Source organism: Setaria italica, chromosome IX (assembly GCF_000263155.2).
Source record: "Setaria italica strain Yugu1 chromosome IX, Setaria_italica_v2.0, whole genome shotgun sequence".
NCBI classification, from domain to species: domain Eukaryota; kingdom Viridiplantae; phylum Streptophyta; class Magnoliopsida; order Poales; family Poaceae; genus Setaria; species Setaria italica.
In genome coordinates, this window is record NC_028458.1 from 9,999,272 (window position 1) to 10,023,160 (window position 23,889).

The 23,889-nt window shown below is 43.8% G+C and overlaps 2 protein-coding genes and 1 pseudogene across 5 annotated transcripts; 1 reads left to right on the forward strand and 2 right to left on the reverse strand.

Moving 5' to 3' along the window:
• Positions 1 to 8,215: 8,215 nt before the first annotated feature.
• Positions 8,216 to 10,080, reverse strand: LOC101767974 (annotated as a pseudogene).
• A 1,103-nt stretch (positions 10,081 to 11,183) lies between these two features.
• Positions 11,184 to 16,196, forward strand: LOC101767308 (probable E3 ubiquitin-protein ligase BAH1-like 1). Of its 3 annotated transcripts, none has more exons than XM_012849230.2 (7): positions 11,184 to 11,381; positions 12,990 to 13,225; positions 13,788 to 14,032; positions 14,107 to 14,376; positions 15,202 to 15,339; positions 15,530 to 15,588; positions 15,684 to 16,196. In XM_012849230.2, the coding sequence occupies exons 2-7, from the start codon at positions 13,015 to 13,017 to the stop codon at positions 15,787 to 15,789; spliced, it is 1,029 nt and encodes a 342-aa protein (XP_012704684.1). In that variant the 5' UTR covers positions 11,184 to 11,381; positions 12,990 to 13,014; the 3' UTR covers positions 15,790 to 16,196. The 3 variants fall into 3 exon arrangements, with proteins under 3 accessions (XP_012704684.1, XP_004982280.1, XP_004982281.1); XM_004982223.2 differs by having other exon boundaries at positions 13,010 to 13,225; XM_004982224.4 differs by lacking the exon at positions 11,184 to 11,381 and adding an exon at positions 11,575 to 12,592 and having other exon boundaries at positions 13,010 to 13,225.
• A 1,086-nt stretch (positions 16,197 to 17,282) lies between these two features.
• Positions 17,283 to 22,210, reverse strand: LOC101766901 (myosin-binding protein 7). 2 transcript variants are annotated; one of them, XM_004982222.4, is made up of 3 exons: positions 20,653 to 22,181; positions 17,806 to 17,852; positions 17,283 to 17,704 (listed from the first exon to the last, which is right to left on the reverse strand). In XM_004982222.4, the coding sequence occupies exons 1-3, from the start codon at positions 22,030 to 22,032 to the stop codon at positions 17,611 to 17,613; spliced, it is 1,521 nt and encodes a 506-aa protein (XP_004982279.1). In that variant the 5' UTR covers positions 22,033 to 22,181; the 3' UTR covers positions 17,283 to 17,610. The 2 variants fall into 2 exon arrangements, with proteins under 2 accessions (XP_004982279.1, XP_022679100.1); XM_022823365.1 differs by lacking the exons at positions 17,283 to 17,704; positions 17,806 to 17,852 and adding an exon at positions 18,166 to 18,749 and having other exon boundaries at positions 20,653 to 22,210.
• Between the last annotated feature and the right edge of the window lie 1,679 nt (positions 22,211 to 23,889).

A 23,889-nucleotide genomic window follows, 5' to 3' on the forward strand; every position in this document is an offset into this window, starting at 1 on the left:
GATCCTAGAACCATCCAAAAATTAGATTTAGCTCTAGGAAAAGGAGAATAAATTCCAGAAAAAGCTGGAAAATTCTCCGAAGGGTCCGGACAACGTCTAAACACATTTTTGAAACTTTTGCACCCATGAAACACCTAGATGCATAGGCATGAATGCACAAACCCAAAACAACTTTATTTAATTCTGAAAAACAAACAATTATTTTTCATGTACTAAATTTCCTGTAAAGAAAATAAATATCCGAAAAAATTTTAAAATTATGAGAAAGTCATTATTTAATTATTCCATTTAATCACATCCTGAAATTCAAAAATTTTAGGGTGTGACAACACTACCCCTCAACAGGAATCTCGTCCCGAGATTCGCAAAGGTTAGCAAGAGACAGTTGTTGGCATAAAGACTTTCTTCACCGCATCTGAAGCACGGTCTTTTAAAACATCCATTTCTTCTTCCTTTCTGCTCTATAGTAACTCTCGGTGGAATAGCTTGTGCATCAGGATTCTTATTGATGGTGTTATCATGTGGATGGTGAACAACTTTAGGTTGTGGTTGGTAGGAACTAGGCTGAGTAAAGTTATCTGTCAATGGTTGTCGTAACTCCATCTTCTCTTGACTTGCTTCACTAGTTGGCTTCTTGGCTCGCTACTCCTGCAAGGCTGAAATTCTTTGAAAGAGATACTCCAATCCTCAAGGTTCATAGTCCGAGTACTATCCTCATCTTGAGTAACTCCCTCTAGGACAAGCCCTTGGGCATACAACTTCCTCTTCTTATTAATATCTAAATGATAATGTTGTCTGGCTTCAGCTGTCATTAGACTATCTTCTTCCTGGAGACACGAAAGACCATGGTGTTCACAACATTGGCATGTTCCTGGAATCTTAACATCCTCACATTGTCTCTCCACTTCCAGCTCTGGCACTCCAAGGCTTCTCTTGTTCCTTTGACGATTCCATGCTTCAGCAACTTGGCTCTTCACTGGTCCAGTGGGAATTCCAGCCTTGGTCATCTCCATGTTATGAGGGGATGATGTGTTGGTCTGCATCCTTCCTTGTAAGATTTGAGCATACATGGCTAATAGCTTCTCTTTGTTGAACGGTGGTGGAACAGATGGAACCTGATGGTCATCACTGGTGATAGGGTTGTGGTTCCGAGGAAGTGAAGTTTGCTCTGTGATATACTAATGCATATTGACCATGGTTTGAGCCATTGCTTGTAAAGTATGAGTTTGTAGTGCCATATACTCTAACATCTTGCGTTCAAATGATGAGGCTACAGGTGGAATGTTGAGGTCACCTTCATTGGCTCTATCTTCATGATTTCCATTAGGACTCGCCATCTAGTTGGGTGGTAAAGATAAGACCAGAAGGGAACATGAATGGATAAAAATTGCATAACAGGGTAGAGTACTTCATAATATATTCATCTTTTCTTGGGTCGTCATCAAAGTGAGGTAGATGGAAGGATAGAAAGCAGCAAGGTGGCAAAGAAACTAGAGTACGACCTTCTTTTCTTCAACTTGCTTCTATTTCGACGGTGCTGGTGGCGATAGCATCTACTTGTTGACATTGGTGTTACCTTGACTTTCTTTCTTGATGTCCATCAGAATTGGGAGATAGAAAGAAAGATAACAAGGATATGGGAGGTACAAAAGAAGAACCCAGCTAGGCAATCGATGTCATTGTAGGTAGAAGACCCACAATACACCAACAATCATTACAAAGAAACAAATCAGACAATTTCATAAAGACAAGCATCATCATGCAAATACAAAATTTCACCCATCAACACACGGTCCAGGAACGATGCTAAACGTTGTTAGTGAGGTTGCAAGGGGTACTCCTAAGATTGGGGTTGTTTCTTCGGTCGCTGAGGCTTGACTTGTGGTGGTGAACTGGTAGCTTCATTCTTCAGATGACTCGAACAGATTTTAGGACAGGTGGCACGGATCATCTAGATATTTTTGAATAAAACGAGGCACTTTGGAATCAAAAGTCAAGGGAGAGAATCCAAAGTAGTAACAATTTGAAAAATAGGAGGGAGGGAGGTAATCTGGAGAGAAAGGGCAACATTGAAGATAGTGACAAGGAGTGGATAGGTACAAGGATAAGTAGGCAAGGAAATGTCAAAGTTATAAATAAACAAGGAATGAGAAGGTAGCAATATCACCAATAATCAAGGAGTTGTATTGCATGAAACAGGTAAGATCATTAATCAAGAAGGAGATGCATGATCAAAATCAAGCAGTGATCAGGGAGAGAGGAAAGAAATAGATAAGGATTTAGGGTCTAACATTTGCAAAATAAGAAGTGCAAGTGAAAAGGGCTCAAGTTATCAAGGAGGATTGAGAAAAGAAAGTGATCAAGGAGTGAGAATGTTTATCAAAAAGGTCAAGGATAATGCAGGAATAAATTTTATATAAAAAGAAATCTTAGAAAAAGACCATTGCTATCTTGGCTTACGTCCTACAGTCGATATAGCTCTAATACCACTTCTGTCACACCCGGTTTTTAAAACAAAACCAATTACTACCTATATGTACGCCAGGATCAAGTTTCATACATATAGTGACATCATTAGTGAATAACAGCAACAGTATCACGTAAAGAAATAAACAAAGACTTACAGGACTATCAGAGATACACAGCTTAAACCTTAGAAATGGAGGCTCCAAACTTCACAAGCAAACGACTGGGGGTTGTGTACGCCTAGAACTCAGCATCATCTTAAAAAAACATCTCGCACCTTCTTCTGAGCAGCAGTAAGCAAGTGTGAGTACACTTATGGTTGTTACTCAACAAGGCCACAAGAAATAATAAGAATAATGATTTAAGTCTATCTTCAAGTTTAATCAATCATGTGAGAATTCAGGCCGCTCTTAACCGTGAGCACGACTGATATATCAGTTTTACAGTCTACAGAGGTTGCACATCTTTACCCACAAGTCGCCTAAAAGTTCAAAGAACTTTGGACCCAACCATGTGGTGCTAGCTAGGCACCATACCACACTTTCTGAGGTGTGATTGCATAGGGATGCTACGAGGCCTTTACAAAGATTTCCTAGTAAGTGGTAACCCGCTGAGGTTTCCGGAGCGGTAGTAAAGCATAAAACCTTCCTAGTCGGTACAATATCTTAGCAAAACCCACTTCCCAAGAGAACTAAGTTATACCCCATCTACCGACACCCCTCTTGCCCTTTCAGTAAGATTACCCCAGAGTAGAGTCTCTAATTAATTAGCTAAGACCAGAGTCATGATAGTTCTTGTAGTTGTACTGTTTTCCTGGGTGGTTCTCCATGTTCCAATTAACATTATCATGATATTATGAACAAAGCATAGGTAGAAAGATGGTTAGGGATACTTACCTTTCTCCAACAAAAAGTTACTCTTACTGCTCGTCAGATCTTGCTTTCTTCAAACTCTTAATCTTCAAAGTTTTCAAGCAGCGATCCTTCTACTCGAAGCAAACATCAGTACTAACATACAAGAAAATAAACAAGTACAACTAAGAAAAATACAACAAAACATAAGAAAGGCTTTAAAAGAGCGTACTAAAGGATAGGGCTCGATCTAAGGATCACGCAAACGCAAGAAACGCTGAGAACAGAACTATGGTTGAAAAGATAAAACTACCGAGAGCTTTGAAGTATAAAAGAAAATACAAGAGTTACTTGCTACATTTATTTTAGTTGAGAAAAATAAATTAAAGATATTTCAGAGAAATACCCTTAGTTGGAATAAATCTAGTCATATTTATATTTACATAAGAAAAGACGATGTAAAGCTTAGTCCATTTTTATTTATAAATATTTAAGTACAATTTATGTAAATTATCATTTGAGTTTAGAAGAAGCATGTAAAAGCATCTAAGCATATAACTTTATATTAAAAACATATTTGTATTTATATTAGCCAAATTAACATTTAATTATGAAAATTTGAGATATAACCTATGTAGCTTTTATTTAGAAGACAAACTGAATAAACATTAATCAAATTGAATTTAATTTATGAAAAGCCGAGGTATATCTCTAATTAGCTTTTAATTGGAAGAATATTTAGATAAGCGTTAATCAAATTAACTTTAGTTTATGAAAACTGATATGTAACCTAATTGGCTTTTATTTAGAAAAGGATATGAAGTAGGCATTAATCAAATTGATGTTTATTATGAAAAGCGGTGTGTAACTCTATGTAGCTTGTATTTAGAGAAGAAACATGTTTATCAGGCATTAATCAATTTAATATCAAATTTATTTTCAAAAACATGCATGAAGGCAAACATCAACACTAACGTGTAATTTATATTGTGATGAACCTAACGCAACTTGAACAGATTAAAATGGAGCTAAAACGTAGAATCTATGGGTTAAACGAAGTTCTAAGGATCTATTCGTGATTAACCGTTGATTACAGGGGTTAGCAAGGAAGATTACCGAGACACAGAGAACAGATCCCGCGAAAAGGTGAAACCTCAGAGTTAGATCAGCAAAAGGATCATGGGTTGGATTCGAATGAAAGGAACTAAAGAGATGAGGGCTTTCTGTGAAAGATGCAAGACACAAAGAAACAGGACAAAGATTACAAGATCTTTAGGGTCCTAATCGCAAAACTGCACCTTATCTTCTTCCATCTCCCGAATCCTCACGCCGGCGCATGGGGGTGGCTCTGGCCGGCGGGCTGCCGGCGCTGCGGCATGGTGACCGAGCCATAGGGTGGGTGGTAGCGGCGGTGGCACGGCTAGGGGTGTGAGCGATGGCGGCGTAGCGCGGGCTAGGGGCGCGAGGGGCTGGCGCGGCTTGCAGGCGGGGCGCGCGGTGCACAGACAGGATGGCGGTGCAACAGAGAGGTAGGATGGTGGCTCGAGGCGAGCATGCTTTTATAGGGGCGAGAGAGGGAGTGGAGGCGGCTTAGGGGAGGGGACCCAATGGCGGCGGCACCATTAATGGCGGCCAAGTACCATTAATGGCGGCCAAGTAGTGGGGCGAACGTTTCAGTGGGGAGAGGAAGCGGAGAAGGCGGGTGACGCTCGGAGGTGAGCGGGTCGGCACTGCGAGGGCGTGAGGAGGGTGAAGGGTACGGTAGGCGGAAGGGCGCGACCCGGTGGGGCGGCGCGAGTGAAGTAGGAGAACGAGCGGCGCCTGGACAGAGGTGGAAGGAGGATCCAAAATTATGAGAAAATCATTATTTAATTATTCCTTTTAATCACATCCTGAAATTTAAAAATTTCAGGGTGTGACAGTGGCACATTGTTGAAGTTTTTTTTGAACAAACAAGCACAAGCCAGTTATGTTCTTCACCGTAATTGTAACTCTTCACATCCTTTTCACAATGTACTAGAAGTGAAAATTTCCTCAGGATACAAATATGCAAGTCTTTCTATTTTTTCCTTCTGTCTTCACTTTATTTCCCGTAAATCTCGATGTTTTTCACCCTATATAAACATGCAACCGTGGCCGGCCAAGATAGGCAACCACGTTTTCTCCTATTCTTACACTCACTTGCTCTTGTGCGGATTGTTGGTTGGAATCTTCATTTTATTGCTGATGTTGATGGTAGTGTGGGTGGTGGCATGTTTGCTTGCTGTTCTTCCCGTTGTCCTTGGTGTGTGCTCTGCGTGCGGCTTAAAATCAGTACGTTTTCCCTATCATTATGGTCAATTTCGGAGACATTTCACTGGGGTTTTTGTCACACCCTTTTCCTTTTGTTGTTGTTGTTGGTGGTGAATTATTGAATCTTGTGGTCCTCGTTATTCTTGCAGTTTCATCCGTGCATCTTTGCTGCTGTTTGGATTCAAAGGTGGAGGTGAAAGAGCACCGAGAACCATGGTGATCTCCCTGTTCGCCTCTGTTCTCCGACCTTGCTTGCACTTGCGCATTCTTTTGTTGCGATTTGTTTCTTCGAACCATCCATAATCCATCCGTTGTTACTGTTGGTGGGTTTTCTTGGAGGAGAGGCCAGCGATCACCTACTACCGTGGTGATCTCCCTGTTGTGTCCTCTTCTCCAACATGTCACTCTTGATATCTAATCACCATCCTTTTCTGTTGATGCCTCCTTTTCCTCTTGTTTCCTGATGCAAATCGGACTAATGTTCTATCGTAATCGCAAGTCTTCACATCTGCTTGTCTCTCTTATCTTGCCTGTTCTCTTACCATTTTATTTCCCTTTTCGGTGTATACTAGAAGTGGACTTTTTTCCCATTATACCATCTGCAAGTCTTTCTCTCTTCACTTTAGACTACCGTACTTATCAACACTCATCGTACAATGCCATCTAATTCCACTATTGTTGTCATGTTGTGCAGGACAATGCCGGTACCGATTAGTCGTTGCACTAACTGCAGCGCAATGGAATGGACCATGGTATATTCAAGGAAATCAATACAAACTTCTAGAGCATTCCCTACAGCTCATGATCCATGATATTTTCCATGAAGGCACTAGATATTGTTGCCATGAAGAAATTAGAATAGTGTAGAATGTAGATATTTATCTAGTGAAAACTCTAGAAGGGGACACATGTCATCATCCTATGAACTCCCTTAGCCTATAAATAGAGGATCCCTTCCTTCACATGCCATTCAATCATGAGCATGGTAGATGAGTGGAGTATGGTAGAAATAAAGGGTGAGTGCTAGGCTAGCCACTAAGCTCGGAATGGCCTCTACTATGGCATCTCTGCATTGAAAAGAAACAAAAAGACACTCAGCCTTCCGCTGCAAAGCATGCTTCGGTGAGAATCATGGAAGAGTCATTGTCTTCTCACCTAATAACAAATGTTTCAAGCTTATCTCCCCTCAAAGAACTACCAGCCATTGTACCTGTTTATGAGATAGTGGAACATGAGAAAGGGTAACGCACTGTTGAAAACATAGAGAACAGAACAAGTAGGCAATAAAACTAATCATGGAATCAATATCAGAACTAACAGGCAATAAACCAAACCAACGAATAAATAGACCTATGTTTTCTCAGAATTCAGATAGCAGACTCAGTTACACATTATATCTCAAAACTAATTGTTTAGTAAATTATTAACTAATTACATTATGCTCTTTTTCCGTGGTTCTTCCATTTCACATATGATGTGAAGTGCAGTGTTACAGAATGATAGCGTCGATAAGATTAAAAAATATACGTACATAGCAATTGTTAGTAATAAATAATGTATTTATTTCTTAAGATGGTGGAGGAGAGGGGCCGTAGCTAGTGGGACCTAGCTGAAGGGAGCCTCGGCCGCGGCTGCATCGCGAGGCGGAGCCTGGGGATGATGGAGGCGGCGGCGGAGAGCATGGCCGTCGTCGTTCGCTGCTGCTTCCGGTCCGACTGAGGAGATTGGAATTGGCTCGTCGTCACCAAGATCGAAGAGAGCGTCGTCATCGTCGACAGGCATCCATTCATCTCGCGTGGACATCTTCACGGCCCAGCCCAAGCAATGCAGCTAGCCACTCACTGCCGAGAGCATGGCCTGGCTCATAAGTTTAGGCCTTCTCTGGTCACTTCGGTGCCCGTTTTTTTTTTGGCAGGCCACCTTATTTATTATACGGGTTCAGATTTATTGGGCCGATTATCCTTGCAAGATGAGTTTTTTTTTTGGTAATGCTTCGAGTCGTGCATCCGACGCGAGTGCAAGTCGTCAAATGGTTCTACCGTGGAGGCTTAGCTGCCCTGCCTGCCCACACGTCCACACCTGTAGCTAATTATTTTCAAGCGAAGTGGCCACTCTCCCATCCACAAGACTACCCAACACCAGGCGTTCTTATCCATTCAGCAGGTTTCTTCCCATCCTCTTTGCAAGTATCACCATGGAGGTATGGAGGTCATAGTAGTCCACCTCCCTAGCTTCCTTCCCCTCTCCCTCCTTGATGTGCCAAGTCAAGGTCCAGCGACTCTGCAGACTATCCATGGCTGGCTGACCGCCCCATCGCCTCCGGCGGGCGGTGGCACGCGAGGCCGGCAGAGGGCGAAGCTAATAGCCGGAGATCCAGGGCGGTAGCGCGAGAAGCCGGAGGAAGGCGAGGCCGGCGGCGGGCAATCCGGGGCGGCGAGCCCTGCACGAGCGGCGGTGTGCGAGGCGAACTTGGGGATGCAAGAATGCAGTCATCTATGCATGTCAGAAAGCATAAAGCAACTGCCCTTTTATGGTAACTCCTGAAACAGATATTCCAAAACTGTCATATCCCAAGCACTCGATTCAAAATACAACGTTATCAAATTAATTGAAATGACACGAAGTCATCTCAGCTTGCTGATTGCTCTGTTCAACCTTTTGCAGCTTTCATCGTTTTGTTTAACCATGATGTGTTGTAAAATGGCTCAGAGTTTCAACATTCTAACAATTTTGATATGCAGACTACATCATTCTTTGTTAAGCACTCTTGGCACTTTGATATATGGATCATCATAGCTCGGAATGGCCTCTACTATTGCATCTCTGCATTCGCTGCAAAGCATGCTTTAGTGAAAAATCATGGAAGAGTCATTGTCTTCTCACGTGTTAACAAATGTTTCAGGCTTATCTTCCCTCAAAGAACTACCAGCAACTGTACCTGTTTATGAGGTAGCGGAATATGAGAAAGGGTAACGCACTGTTGAAAATATAGAGAACAAAACAAGCAGGCAATAAAAATAATCATGGAATCAATATCAGAACTAACAGGCAATAAACCAAACTAAGGAATAAATAGACCTATGTTTTCTCAGAATTCAGATAGCAGACTATCTTGCTTAGTTCCGAATAAACAGTCAAGCTTGATTTCTCACAACAAATACAAAGAAACATAAAAAAATCCAATAACCCCAAAGTTGAGCTTGATTTTTCTAAAACAAACATAAAAAATTCTGGTTATATGCCTTGTCATAAACACAAAACAGTAACAAGAACCATATCCATTTTGTGATCAAGAACCACTCGATGACACAGAACCACCATACGAGCCTAATATATATAAACTATTCTTCAGGGCATTATCCTCCCACTATGCCACATCAGCAAGAACCATTATCTCTCACATTAGTATCCCTACAAATTGCAAACGTCCAATCTGATCAAATTATATCCCCATATGGCTATGTTGGAAATGCTAACCTTTCAACTAGCAAATCGATAACAGCACAGTGCATCACGTCTACTTTATCCTTTCCAGATAGTTACCAATTTCATAAACTAAATCATAGCACAACGTTTGTTTCCCGGTGTTCTTCCACAGCATATTGCATACTAGCTCTTCCGATGTTTATTATTCCTTGGGTAATTGGCAGTGATAACTGCTACTATTTCACTGGTTTAGGCGATCAGAACAAGTGTGGTAATGTGAACAGTGAAGTTTCCAAGTATCTGATCTTGCACTGCCTCACTCAATTTCAACTCCAATTCGGAAACACCAAAAACTTGATTATTCACACACCAACATGGGAGAAAATGTATTGAGGTCTTGTTTAGTTCCCAATTTGGGAGTGGCAAAATTGGCATTTTGCCATAAATGCGCAACTGTAGCGTTTCGTTTGTATTTGTGAATTATTGTCCAAATATTGACTAATTAGGCTCAAAAGATTCGTCTCGTAAAGTACAACAAAACTGTGCAATTAGGTTTTGATTTCGTCTACATTTATTACTCTATGCATGTACCGCAAGTTTGATGTGATGGGGAATCTTATTTTTGCATAGTGTCAAAGTTGGAAGTTTGGAGGGAACTAAACATGCCCTGAGAAAGAAACTACCAATCGACGACCTGCCGAATCTTAGGCTCGAACTCCTCGGCCTGACGAGCGGGCACGGAGAACGCAAGCAAGCAATCAGTATCAGTCTCTTTCTTGCGAAGGGCCACAGATGCTTCACATAGTGACGAACAAAAAGCAGCAGGCTGACCGACCTCCTGCGGTGAGAGCGAGATGCGCGCAGCTTTGGCAAGGCGGGGCAGGTCCGGCGGCTCCAGCGACCCCGCCCCCGCCGCCGCAGCAGGCGTTACATGGGTGGCGGAGGAGAGGGTCCGCAGCCAGTGTGACCTATACGAAGGGAGCTTCGGCCGCGGCTGCGTCGCGAGGCGGAGCCTGGGGATGGTAGAGGCAGCGGCGGAGAGCATGGCCATCGTCGCTCGCTGCTGCTTCCGGTCTGGCTGAGGGGATTGGAATTGGGTCGTCGTCACCGAGACCGAAGAGAGTGTGTCGTCATCGTCGACGAGCTCATCCATTCGTGTCGCGTGGACATCTTCGCGGCCCAGCCCAGCAATGCAGCCCACTTACTGCCGAGAGCGCGGTCTGACTCGTAAGTTTAGACCTTCTCTGCTCACTTGGGTGCCTATTTTTTTTTCCAGCCCACCTTCTTTCTTATACGGGGTTAGATTTACTGGCCGATTATCCTTGCGAGATGAGGTTTTTTTTTTGGGGGGGGGGCATTTTTCAGTGCGCAAGGTTGGTGAATGATGATGCTGACATTTTTTTTTATCTCAGTTTCAGTGCTGCCCTATGACCTAGGAGTATAAAACTTTTGGTGTTGGGGCCAACTCTACACTACACTGGGATTCGTGGCCTAATCAACGGCGTGCAAAACGTTTCAGATTTTTGACTCAAATAGAAACCGATCGCTGCGTGAATCTGGTCGTAAATGAGGCTGGAAGAACCTGAACCGGTAAAGCTATGGTGCCGAATAATCTTTGCAAAGTCCTGGCGCGGCAAAAGCATGGCCTGCCGTCCGTCCATGTCCATCCATCTCTCCTCACCGCTGCTGCTGCTGCTGTAATCATGGCGTTCATGCTGTTTTGATTGGCCCGCCGCTAATGACCAATTGACGGCCATCGTCGGTAGAAAGAATGCAGAGCTGCTGCTGCTGAGTCAGCAACAGCGTCGCCGCAGCGGCAGACAGGTGGGCCCGGGGCGTCCCGAGCCCGTCCAGAGTGCCCTGCCGCCGCCGTGAAAGCCTTGCCTACGCTACACCTGGGCCTTGGCCTAGCCCTCACGCCTCCTCACCAACCGGCCTACGCGTTCCATACACAAAGGCAGGAATTCAGGAGGAAAAGGCCTAGGCCAACACTATCCGAACCGTGCCCCTTACAGGTGGGCCCGTCACCGCCGACCTGCGGTTCGTGGGGCCCACGTCCAGGTGGGAAACCCGGAAATCTCGCGCGCTCCCACCACAGACACTCGTATTAATGCTTCGCCAACAGGAGCGGAGCTGAGGCGGCCGCCAGACCGACGCAAACGCCATCACGAGCGTGTTTCCCGTTTCGTCCAGCTCGCGCCCAACAGAGCAAGCAAGCGCGTCCCCGAGCCGAGCCGGGCCAACCAGAGCGCCGCCGCCGCCGCCGTTTCTTCTCCTCCGCGCGCTCGCCACTTCCGCGCGGCGATCCTGTTTTCCCGCCTCGCCGCGCTCCGGCGGTCCATGCAGGTAATTTGCGCGATCCCGCGCGCCGCCGCCCGATCACTCTGCGCCTCTGAGGGGGACGGCAATTGCTTCCCCGCTCCCGCAAGTTCTGTCCGCTTCCTTCTTGCTTGCTTGCTTGCGCGCGCGCGCGCCATTTGGTCGGTGCGCCGCGCTCGCCGCCGCGATCTTGGATGCGGTTCCACGATCTTGCTGTTGCCTGGCGGCACAGTGACCGAGATTCGTGAATGGTCCGCGAGGATTGGAACTCCAGCGAATACGATGCCTTCCGCGGCTCCCTGCCGGGCCCGGCGGGCGGTTGGCCGTGGGAGCTCGGAGTTTCAAACCTTTCTTTCTCTTCCACATCGCCGATTCGATTCTTGAGGGAATAGATAGATATACTCTCGGGTTGGTCCACGCCATTTCTTCGTTGTCGCTTCTTTGCCTTTTCGTTTGTCCGCCAGCTGTTTTTCTCCCATCCCCTCCTGTTTTGTCACCCCTTTTCCCTTTTTTCCTGATCGACCAAATCCATTGCAGAGCTGGACGTAGTCAATGTGCTGTTGTTTTTTGTTGGGGGCTTGTCAGTCGATATGCATGGTTTGTGCTTGGGTTTCATGCTACGCAACCTCTGAAAAAAGTCTTTTGGCAATATCCAGTAGGAGTATTCGTATTGGTCCTGTCCTTATCCACTGAATCTCTTCACACGCCAACTATCAAGTTTGGTATAGATTTCTATCAATATGTTTTTCCCGGGAATTAATTAAACCAAGTGTTAGGATGGTATTTCTGTGGGTTTAAAGCTAAACCGCGTCTGAAGAAAAGTCAAGTGTTAGTATTAGATGTTGACATTATTGCACGACATGGCACTAACGTTTCTAATATGGTTTATTGGGTTGATAAGATCAAATCTTTTCCTTTTAGGCTCAAAGTCAGCAGTGGCATCATTCCGCACGACTATAATATTGATCCATTTGCTTGAGAAACTATTAGGTTCTTCTCCTTTTTGAAAATGCTGAATCTTGAATTCAAGTATATGGTCGCATAGCCTGTAAGATCATATGGAAGATATTCTTAAATAACTCAGATATTGATGTCCATTAAGCCATTGATTTTCAAGCTCAGCAATGGAGCAACTGAAAGATCAACAGTTACATCAATATGCTTGGCAACTACGGTCTAGATAGCGGGCTGCAACGGTTACCAGAATTCTACATGTTTACGGTCTGTAAAAGTAGAAGGTATACAACTTTAGCCAACGGGTTTCGCTTAGCCTCTCCTCTCACTGCATATTACCATTTTATTTCTCTTGTTTTAGTCCATTACAATTTGGATCATGCATTGTTTAGCAGAGCTCTGTTACCTGTATCAGTTAATCACATCCAAGGTTAACTTTGATCATAGTTAACTTATGCCTGGAGCGAGTGCAGTTGCTTGTTTAAAAGATTTCATCTCCTCTGGATCTTTAAAAAATAATCTGGTTTTGGAGGTGACAGTATTAAAAGTCCATCAGAAACATCCCTTGATCAATCGTAGACATAATAGTGTGACCAACTATGCTTATTATATGGTATAATTTATTGTCTACTGGTTTAGTTTACTCCTAGAATTTCATAATGAAGTGACTAATCTCCTCAGGATATCGTATATTTCTGTAGTCACGATGAAGTTTGGTGCAACATATGAAGAGTACCTCCGCGTGGAGCAGGACAAGTACCTAGGACAATGCTCCCGTGTAGAATACAAACGCCTCAAGAAGGTACTGAAGAAATGTCGAGTTGGTCGCTCATTGCAAGCAGATGGAGCAAATGATGATGAGCAAGAGCAGGGGAGCGACGAATATTCAGATGTTTGCGAATGCAACTCATGCACATGTATGTCCCTAACTTCTAGTCCAACAATGCAGACCATGCACAATTCTTTCATCTCTTGCTTTTATGAGATTATTATATGAAGATACAATAATATTATCTTCATAGTTAACAATCATCCTTTTGCATTTGCCTGTTACTTTGTTAATTTAAACAAACATGTGATTTTATTTACAGTTCAGAAACTTTTTGAGGAAATAGCATATTTTTATGAAAAAGGGGGGCTAACTGATTTAAAACAAAAGAAATGTGACAGTAGTCATTTTTCTATTCCATGAAAAAAAATTCTTATTTAGTTTTGCACAACTGAGTTCCGTGCTTCGAAAATATTATTAGTCTTAGATCAGCAAGACCATATCTGTTTGACCTAACTGGGATGTAATTCTTGGTCAGTCGATTTAATTTCATAACTGCAAGCATGAAAATATACAGCCTGACTAGAACAATTGACTTTCCTCGAAGTCATTAAGTTTACTGTTTACATTTTGCTATTCATTTTCAATTTTTTTCTGCTTGACTTACAACTTACACTATGATTCTGACTTTTTGTATCTTTCTTGTTCAGTGTGTGATGAGATGTTCTTTACAGAACTCAACAAGGAGGCATCGGAAATAGCAGGCTGTTTCAGATCTAGAGTACAACGTCTCCTCCACCTTCATATTCCTTCAGGAATACAACGCTATATATGGCGTTTTAGACAGTGCTTCATAGATGATCAACAAATAATGGTTCAAGAAGGCAGAATGCTTCTCAACTATGTGACCATGAATGCTATTGCTATTCGCAAAATTCTCAAGAAATATGACAAGGTAAGTATTGATCTTCTGATTGTCAGTAGACATGTTTGAGGTCTCTATGTGTATTTATACGTTCGACTCTGCAGATACATGGTTCTGTAAGTGGCAGAGACTTCAAGAGCAAGATGCAAACTGCGCATATCGAACTGTTGCAATCGCCTTGGCTGATAGAGCTTGGCGCTTTCCATCTCAACTGTGACGATTTAGATGCTGATGAACTTGGAGGTGGAGGGTTCTTCAAGAACGGATTCTTCAAGAATTTTTCCTGTGACCTGTCTGGAGCACAGCCATTGTTAACGATGACCATTTCTGAAACTCTGAAGTATGAGTACAGCCTAACTTGTCCAATTTGCTTGGTGAGATATTCTTTAACCTCTGTTTTCTTTGTCTAAAAATATCTTAGAACTAAAAGAGTGGCTTTTGTTGGACCCAACATAGAAATAGCTAGATCTAACTGTTTCATTTTTGCAGTAGCGCAATTATTTGTGATATTGCTTAAACAGAGAGTACATACTCCTTCCATTCTTTTAAGTAGGTGTATTAGGATTGCGAAAGGGCAAACTTCATGAATTTTAACCAACAATTAATTTAATTATATCCATGTTTAGTGTAAAGAAAAGATGAATATATTTGTATTTCAATAATCTTTTAATACACCATTGATTTTGTAACAATGGATAATATATTGTATGAGAATTGGTGGCCGAGGTATGCTTCTAAAGACCTTTTCTAATAATAATACACCTACTAAAAACTAATGGAGGGAGTAGTTGCTAAATTTTTTAATTGCTATTTCCATAATGTCATGCATTTTACATAGCCACTGCATCCTAAAATGCACTAGCAACCTCATGTTACTATGGCTATATAGCCAACCAACAAAGCAATATGTACATAATGATGTACAGAATATGCTTCATAAATATAAATTTTTTTCATATTGTGCATCTGTACAGAATAATGTTTTCAATCTTTTTAAAGAAAGTTTCTTCAATATTTCGTTGAATTGTTTTGTAGTAAATACAAAGTAGGTTGCAAACAAACTGCACCCATTTGATAGGAGATGATCCTGAAGACACTTGTAAGAAATTATGCAGAGGAAACTTCAGACATTGTCTCTTCATAGTCTGCTTGAATACACCATCCATGTTGCTGATTTTTGCCACTTACAATGTGTGCAGGACACTTTGTTCAACCCTTATGCACTTAGCTGTGGGCATCTGTTCTGCAAAGCCTGTGCATGTGGTGCTGCTTCTGTCTACATCTTCCAGGGTGTCAAGTCTGCACCTCTGGATGCCAAGTGCCCTGTATGCCGAGCGGTGAGTGAGCATTCCTACTGGCTGCCAGACATTATTTTTCTGTCTCCTTGTTGCTGTGAAACTTGTCTTCCATTTGCAATATGTTTCTTTGATCACCTTTGCTATGCAACCCATTTACCTTGCTGTTCATGCTACCTTATAAATAATGCTTCAACTTCCATAGTGATCATTTGGATTTGATGACCTCCAGGTTGGTGTTTTTGGCCATGCTGTGCATATGAGTGAACTGGAATTGCTCCTCAAAAGAAGGTATCAGAATTTGACCTACACCTCTTGTGAGAGAGAACTAATTATGGAAATATATCACGTATCCTAGATATAACTTGCATCTCTTGTTTAATCAGGGACAAAGATTACTGGAGGCAGAGACTGCGCGAAGAGCGAACCACGATGGTGAAGCAGTCCAAAGAATACTGGGACTCACAGGCGATGCTATCAATGGGCATCTGAAGTACAATCTTCTTACAAATTCAGCTGCTGTAACGCTAATGTTTGCCATTGCAATAATCACCAAGATGGACATCAAAGCTCAAGCATCGATGGTTCTCTGGCTGATTACATCTGTTAACTGTTAGCAAGCATCATCCAAAGGAAGTTAACTGCACTAATATAACAGAGAGTAGCATAGCTGTGCCCTGGACGAAGCAAGCAAAATCCACTCCAGCTGGTTTGTTCAGATTTGGAAAAAACGAACAGATTTAACCAATTCCTTTATTCCTCCCACCTAGTTTGGAACGATGTAAGATGTATTCTCTGATGGTGTACTCTATTTTATTTACCTAGTTATTGATTGTTGGCGTGTTATTTGCCTGTAGAAGTAAAGCCAAATGTTGGAATGTGATGCATTTTGATATGTACTCCCTCTGTCCCAAATTACTATTTGTTTTGACTTTTCTAAATACATAACGTTTGCTACGTATCTATACATGCATACATCTAGATCCATAGCAAAAATTATATATCTAGAAAAAATCCAAAACAAATAGTGATTTGAGATGGAGGGAGTAGAACACTAGAACTAACTCCGTTCTACTCGCTCCTTACTCTTTCTGAAGTAGATAACACAGTAGCAAGTACGAAATGGCACTTTTAACGTTGGATGGACTGGCTCATAGGTCATCGAAGTGTACACGCAGATGAGTACCATGTTAGCTGCTTACCTGTACTCATATCCACATGCTGTTTCAGTATATTTGTGCATATTCCTAATTCAAGCATGGGCCACCTTTCCGTGTCAGGAATTTTGCAAACACTTCAACCAATAGATAGGCCAGTTCACTAGTTTGTCTGGGATCTCAAGGGATGTTTGATCCTCGAGCTAAACTTTAACCCCTGTCACATCGAATGTTTGGACACTAATAAGGAGTATTAAATATAGACTAGTTACAAAACCAATTTCACAACCCCTAGGCTAAATCGCGAGACGAATCTATTAAGCCTAATTAGTCCATGATTTGACAATATTGTGCTACAGTAAACATTCGCTAATGATGGATTACTCAGGCTTAATAGATTCGTGTCGCGATTTAGCCTAAGGGTTCTGCAATTAGTTTTGTAATTAGCTCATGTAGCATCCGAATATTCGATGTGACACGAACTAAACTTTAGTTCCGGGATTGAGAATACCAGCTACCATTATAATCCGGATTCCGGTCAGAAGTGTGAGCAAGTACCAATGCACCATGCAAGTTGCGTTCCTGCATTGGTTTCCACCTGCCATTTCATTACAGTTATGAATATTTTCAAGGGGCAGCCGTTCGGACCAGAGATTATACAGATTTTCAAGGGGCAGCCGTTCGGACCAGAGATTATACAGATTTCAATTAACAGATCTGTCAGTCCATGTCAATAGCAACAAATATGTACATGTACATGCAGACATAAACGGACTTAGTATTTGCATAAGGATTTTTTTTTTTGCAAAAGGTTGGGCGCAAATTGTATGCCAAAGTTAATCAATATTCACTCATCAATCTGGAAGCAAGCAAAGCAATCAACCAACCATCATGGTGTATTTCAAGCGCACTATACAATCAACAAGCTTTTGCTGGTGATAAAGACGCAAAAGCGGTTCTCGTGACTTAAACAATTGCAAGAGCAACGCATATTCATCCTCATCACCCAAAACGGGAAAAGAAAATCACCCAACTAAAGAATCAAAACAATACCAGCTCCACCCAACCTTCACTAAAAATGCACTCTGATGCCAACTTCCCAACTGATAGCTATTTATTTACATCAAACAGCCACTGATGCTTTTTTTGGCCGGTTTTACCCTGTTCTTGTGAGGGTTTTCTGGATCCGCGGGCACTTATCCAAGAGTAGGAGCAAACCAACATTGTTACTTGATAAGCCAAAAGTATACCTATCAACCAAGTAGGAAGACAGTCAATATCATAATGCTTTACAGATAAAATAAGTATATATATATATCAAGGACTGAATTCCCGTTGAAGCCTCTCCTACCTGCTTTGTAATAGCTTCTTTTTCTTACCGAATAAAGTAAGGACCCACTGCAAAAGATGACAACAAATACTTAAGTTTGCAAATAGACTACTAGGTTATCGATTTCAACAATAAAAACAGTGCAAGCACAAGGGAACATCACAATGATTACATCTAAAGAACACATTTAGATTGTAGAGGTGCAAAATAACAATACAATTCAAGTGCATTTGGAACAATGCTACTTAGAAGTAGCCAGATTTTTTTAGTTTAACTCAGATTTGCGGCCACTGCATTTATGTAGAGAGTCATGTGTTACTTTATTGGATGTCAATCACTTGGTTACGTGTGATATGCTTAAGAAAACATAATAAGTTGCCCTATGAATAGAACACCCCTTAGTTAAAGTAGAAATCAATGGTACCAACTCCCACGAGTGCCACAATCACACTATATTTGGCAAGAACACTAAGGTATCCCAGTACCCACACATGCTTTCTCTTGTGTTTTGGCATCCCAAAACTTGGAAGTGTTGAATTTTTTTTCATCGGAACAGAATGGGATCGACTAATTAAGCAAAGCGATAAACTCCAGGGTGCCTTTTTTTTTTTCTGGTTTTTCAGTGACCGGTGATGTGAGATCGGATGGCTCCAGCGCTTCTACCTCCCAATCATTCATCACATACCTTCATCCAGATTCCAGATATGAAGCAGTGCTCGCCCCTGCCCTCACCCAGTCGTCCCTGGCAGCACACCCACTGACAGGGACACCACCACAGCCCCCTCCAAACCCTAACTTCCCCACCCCCCACCCAAAACGCCTGGCCAGCCACCACTGCCGCGCACACCTGACGTACCCTGCCTCCCAGGCCCCCTCTATGCTCGGAATCCACTGATGCCCCTTCCCCAAACCCTGGAACCCTAACTGGTAACAGAATCGGATTCCATGGAGCTGCAGCGTTCGACCTGAAATTGCTCCACGATTTCAGGCACCAGTTTAGGAGGTGTGATTAATTAAAGCTGAAAATCTGAATGCGCTATTAATTGGTTTTATTAAACAATAAACCCTAGAAATAAATCATGCCACGACAATTAACAACATGTTCGATCACGCAAGCCAGTCAGCAGGAACAGCAGAAAGATATCCAAATCTATCTCTTGCTTGACCTACTAACGAGTGAATATCTGCAGATGATCTACATTAAATATTTAAATATAAAACACCATAGTTTCAATTCCGTAAGTTTTCTACAATTTAAATCTTCAAAAATTGCCCTCCTATTTTGGCTCTTAATGTCTCAAAAGTTGGAAAACAGTTGCACATAGCTAATCGTATTAAGCATAGTTAATACGTTACTAAAACAGAAACATTACTATCTTTAGGGTTAACTACCAAAATCATTCAGAATTAGGAAAGACTTGCCCAGAGCACCAAAAACATCCACTATATACTGCAACAGCTGCATTCTACAACAAACATTTAGATCATATGTGTTTCATAGATTACATAGCGGAAACTCTACTGGGTCAAATGAATGAATCAAGAAATGATCAATAGACCTAATCAGCACGAAACCACAATAATTTAGATCTTAAACTATACACCACATACAGTCTACTTTATGAAGGCAAGGTCCAGCAAAATGCTGCAACTTCTATGCAGTTTACCACCAACTTACCAGTATCCTATCACCAGTAAAGAGCGTCATAACTTAGGACATGTGACTTATGCTTAAGGGGGAAAAAAATCTTTCCCTATACACAAGCCTTTGGTTCACGCAGAAAGCAACCAGAACAGGGGAAACAGGGAGCTAGGCAGTTAGGCCTTTAGGACCTGTTTGGTTGGTCCCTAACCTTGCCATAACCAACCTTAGCCAAGTTGTGGCTGCCAAAGAAAGTTTGGCCAACAAAATGGAAGCCACACTTGTGGCAAAGTTTGGCAAGAAATGAGTATGACATGTGAGGCATGTGGCTACGAAACTGTGGCAAGCTGCAACTGTGGAAGTGAACCAAACAGCAGCCTAAGAAACTATGGCGCGCCTAAACTTTGGCATGGCAAAGTTCGGCACGAACCAAACTCATCCTCAATAGTCTGACAATATCCGACTGACAACCAGAACACAAAGCCACGGCCACGAGCGCCACAAACGTACATAGGAAAGAACAATCCATGGGTGTCACAATCGTGTTAACCAGACTTATACAGTCACAAGTTAAGAAATAATGTTAAGCACAGCTAATTTGTTACCAAAACAGAAACATTACTATCTTTAGACTTTATAAGGGCCAACTAGCAAAAATATTTAGATGTAAGAGGTGGCCAGACCATTAGAAAGAAAAGAACCACTATATGCTGCATTACTGCAACAGCAACATTCAACAAAAAAAACATTCTTATTAAATATGCTCGAACCCCAGCTAGAATATTAACATAGATATTACATAGTGGCTCTCTACTGCATGAAATGAATGAATCTAAAAATGAGTTATACACCAAATCAGCACAAAACCACCATACCTTAGATCCTACATTCCTACTCCCTCCATTTCACTGTCTGTCCGTAGCTCACCACGCATACTAACTACTAACCACGAAAGTACGAGTTCCATGAAAATATCAATGTGAAATGACCATTCATACTGCTGTTGAACAATATGATAACCACTTCTATCCATTCAAAGCATTTAATCAGGTGTACATTGTGCAAGTATTCTCCAAAGCCATGGGCAAACATAGTGAAATGGAGTTAGTAGTAAACTATACGCTACGTAGTCTAATCGAAAAGGCAAGGTCCAGCAGAGGATGCAATGTTTGATGTAATTTACCAACGATCTACTAGTATCCTATCAACAGAAACAAGTATCATACCTTAAATAAAGCAACCATGGAGAATGTCTTGACAAGTGCTGCCTTCTTATCCTCCATGAACCTTCTTTCTACAATCCCCACCTTGCATTTTCCCGGCGTATGGTGTACACCTGGCCCCACGCCAGCCCCTGATCCAGCTGGAGCTCCATCCTTGGCAAGCTGCTGTGCAATTTCACAGAGAAGCACAAGCTGCGTCTTCTCAGTGCGCATCGCCACAAGGGCCTGCCTCATTGACTCACGGTCAGCCTCCAGCGCTTCCAGCCTCATATAAAGCTTCTTAATGTCTGGCTCCACCACCTCATCCTGGTACTTATCCGGAACCCTGGCTATTGGCGCAGACGCACCTTGATGCACCTTGTCGATTGTGTATACCCTATCGCTGCCACTTGCACTGCCAACACCATCAGTCTCACTCGCTTCCTCCCCACCACCAAATCCAGCACTTGGTGACTCTGGCAACTCCTCATCGTCATTGTAGAGTTGGCTCCTTTCTTCCACAGCTTCCTCAGGTAACATCTCGTCAGCATAAAAGCCGCCCCGCTCCAGCCCAGGCAACTCCGGCAACCCCTCATCTGTGTAAAGGTTGGTTCCTTCCTCTTCCTCCAGGACCGGCTCAAGCAGGTGAGTTTCCTGATCGTGCTCGAGGCGGCAGATCCGGCGCTCCAGATCGAGGGCAACCGCATCCTCTTCCTCCTGCCCGTCCTCGTAGTAGTACTCCCCGTCGTGGCAGCGGAGCTCAGGGTAGTAGCCCCCGTCGCCGTCGGCGTAGCCGTCCTCGCCCTCGAGCAGTAGGAGGTCCTCTTCCTCCTCCTGGGCGTTCTGCGCGACGAGGTCCTCGCCCTCGGGGAGCGGGATGCCGAGGTGGAGGAACTGGAGGCGGTACTCGCGGAGCCTGGCGCGCAGCCTCATCAGGCGGCGCGCGCGCTGCGCCAGGAGCGCGCGGAGCTGGTCGATCTCGGCGGCGTCGAGCGCCATCTTCTCGTCGGCAAAGCGGCGGAACTGGCGGAGCTCCATCTGGACCTCGGCCTTCTCGCGCTGGAGCCGCAGCATCATGGCCATGGCCTCGCTGGCGGCGCTGGCAGAGGCGAGGCGCTCCTCCTCGACCTCGGCCCGCAGCTCCGACGCCGTGGACTGCGCCGCCGCCACCGCCTCCCGCAGCGCCGCGCACTCCTCCTCCGCGCCCACCCGCGCCGCCGTGGGCTCCGCCTCTTCCCCCTCCCCCTCGCCGCCCCCGCCCTCCCCCTTCTCCGCGCCCAGCTTCCGCTTGACGGACCGCCGCCACGGCACGGCCGGCGACGAGGAGGAGCAGCACGGGCACCGCCCCCCGGCGGCGGCGGGCGGCGACGGCGGGTCGGGGTCCTGGTCGTGGTCGTCGTCCATGGCGACGGCGACGGGGAGCGAGGGTTTCGGGGGGTCAATCAGAGCGCGGCGCGGCGGAGACGCAGGCAGAGCTTTGGTTTGGATTTGGGGGAGGAGGGAGTTGGAAGGAATCGGTGCGGCGGGCGAGCGAGTCGGGTGATGTGTTGGCCGTTTCGCCCACCTCTTTTCCCCTTCCCGAGGTGGGGCCTCCGGCGCGAGAGTGGGGTCGAGGAGGAGACAACAAAGTAGGCTGCGGCTGGTAGGCGAGATATTCTTCGGAGTAAGATATTTCGCTTTCAGAATTTTCCTCGCTTTATCTATATATTTCTTTCCTCCCAGTTTAAAATAACAGAATTTCTCTCAGTTCCCAAGAGATCGAAGTACTTACTGGGTTAAATTTATAAAACTAAGAAAAAGGTACAACATCTATATGGTTTAGCAGAAAACAATTCTAAAACAGCACAAATTTGATCTCTATATCCACTAACTATCTCTAATTAAATTGTTGCTTGGCTCTGAAAAAGATACATGCTATAGGCATGGTAAATCGTTTGGACACCATTTAAATGGGTAGATGATGGGTACTGTGACTGTTCACTTTTTTTCCCCCTCTACTAGAGACGATGGTGTGTACTTGAGATGTTAAATTCTGTGCGAGTAAGGAGCTGTAGTTTTAGAAAGTTGATTCATGCATGCCTTTTGATCTGTTCCTCGCTTGGACGGTAGCAACAGGTTTTGGAAGGATGAAAAGAGAATACCTGGTTTGTTTATGCACATATGATTTTGAGGGCAAAGCTAAATGGTTCAAAATAGCAATGTGTTTGTGCTAGATTATTCTCAAATTAACTCAGCTCCACGGATATTCTCAAAAATTAGTAGCCCGCAGATGAGGCTACCGTTTCAAACATGGATCCCGAATCAGATAAGTAAAATAATTAATTGTAGCAATCAAAGACAGTGTCAATGGGGATGGCCAGCGAGACGGGCAACGGAGCAAAGCAGCAGCTGTCAGGTTTTATGTTTTCTGCAACCGCAACTGTTGAGCCCTGCACGTTTTATGGGGTTGGGATGGGTTAAGGAGAATCATTCAGGAGCTGGGGCGACGTGTGTCCTTGCAGCTTCTTTCCCGTACTTCTTCCAGGCTTCCAGGCTCCGTGTAACGACGGTTAATGACATGGAGGTGTCATCTAACCCCTTCTTTCCAGGACGCATGCTGCATCCTCTGGAGTCAGGACGCACTTGCTTTTGCTTGCGTTGGCTGATTCAATCCCCACGAGGAATCTACTAGTCGGATGCAAACTAGCATGCTCAATCAATCATGCATGATGCATGATCCTATGAGTCCTCGTTCCATCCCAAATTATATTTATTTTAGTTTTTCTAGATTTATAGATGTTTATATGCATCTAATTGTATGCATCTAGACATACATTATATTTATGTGTATATAAACATCTATACACTTAGATAAGGCAAAACAATCTACAATTTGGAATGGAGGGAGTAGAATACAGGCAGCTGACACGACGATACGATTACACGTTATTTAGAGCCTGTTTGGTTATGGATGCTTATTCATAAGTTGCTTACTTGCTTATTGTAGTTGCTTATTTATAAGTCTAGGTGTTTGGTTTGGGTTGCTTATTTGCAATAAATGAGACTGCTATTGACACATTTGCCCCTGCCATCCCATTTCCCACTACCCCTACTAATTACCAGCTCCTTCCTTGGCTAGCGTCAGAAGAAAGGGCAGCGGCCAAGCACGAGCGGCGGGCGGGCGGCGGCGGCGGCGGGGCACGAGCGGCCGGCGGCGGGCGGCGGGCGCGAGCGGCGGCGGGCGGCGGGCGGGAGCGGCGGGCCGCGGCGGGGTGCGAGCGG

What these genes read in the sequence shown, in the direction of transcription:
- LOC101767308 (XM_012849230.2), top strand. Translation starts at nt 13,015, where the DNA reads ATGAAGTTTGGTGCAACATATGAAGAGTACCTCCGCGTGGAGCAGGAC. An exon ending in TTCTCAAGAAATATGACAAG is followed by an intron (nt 14,033 to 14,106) that starts GTAAGTATTGAT and finishes TCGACTCTGCAG; the next exon opens with ATACATGGTTCTGTAAGTGG. An exon ending in TAACTTGTCCAATTTGCTTG is followed by an intron (nt 14,377 to 15,201) that starts GTGAGATATTCT and finishes CAATGTGTGCAG; the next exon opens with GACACTTTGTTCAACCCTTA.
- LOC101766901 (XM_004982222.4), bottom strand. Translation starts at nt 22,032, where the DNA reads ATGGACGACGACCACGACCAGGACCCCGACCCGCCGTCGCCGCCCGCC. An exon ending in CCATGGTTGCTTTATTTAAG is followed by an intron (nt 17,853 to 20,652) that starts GTATGATACTTG and finishes CATCTTTTGCAG; the next exon opens with TGGGTCCTTACTTTATTCGG. An exon ending in AAGAAGCTATTACAAAGCAG is followed by an intron (nt 17,705 to 17,805) that starts GTAGGAGAGGCT and finishes CTTGGTTGATAG; the next exon opens with GTATACTTTTGGCTTATCAA.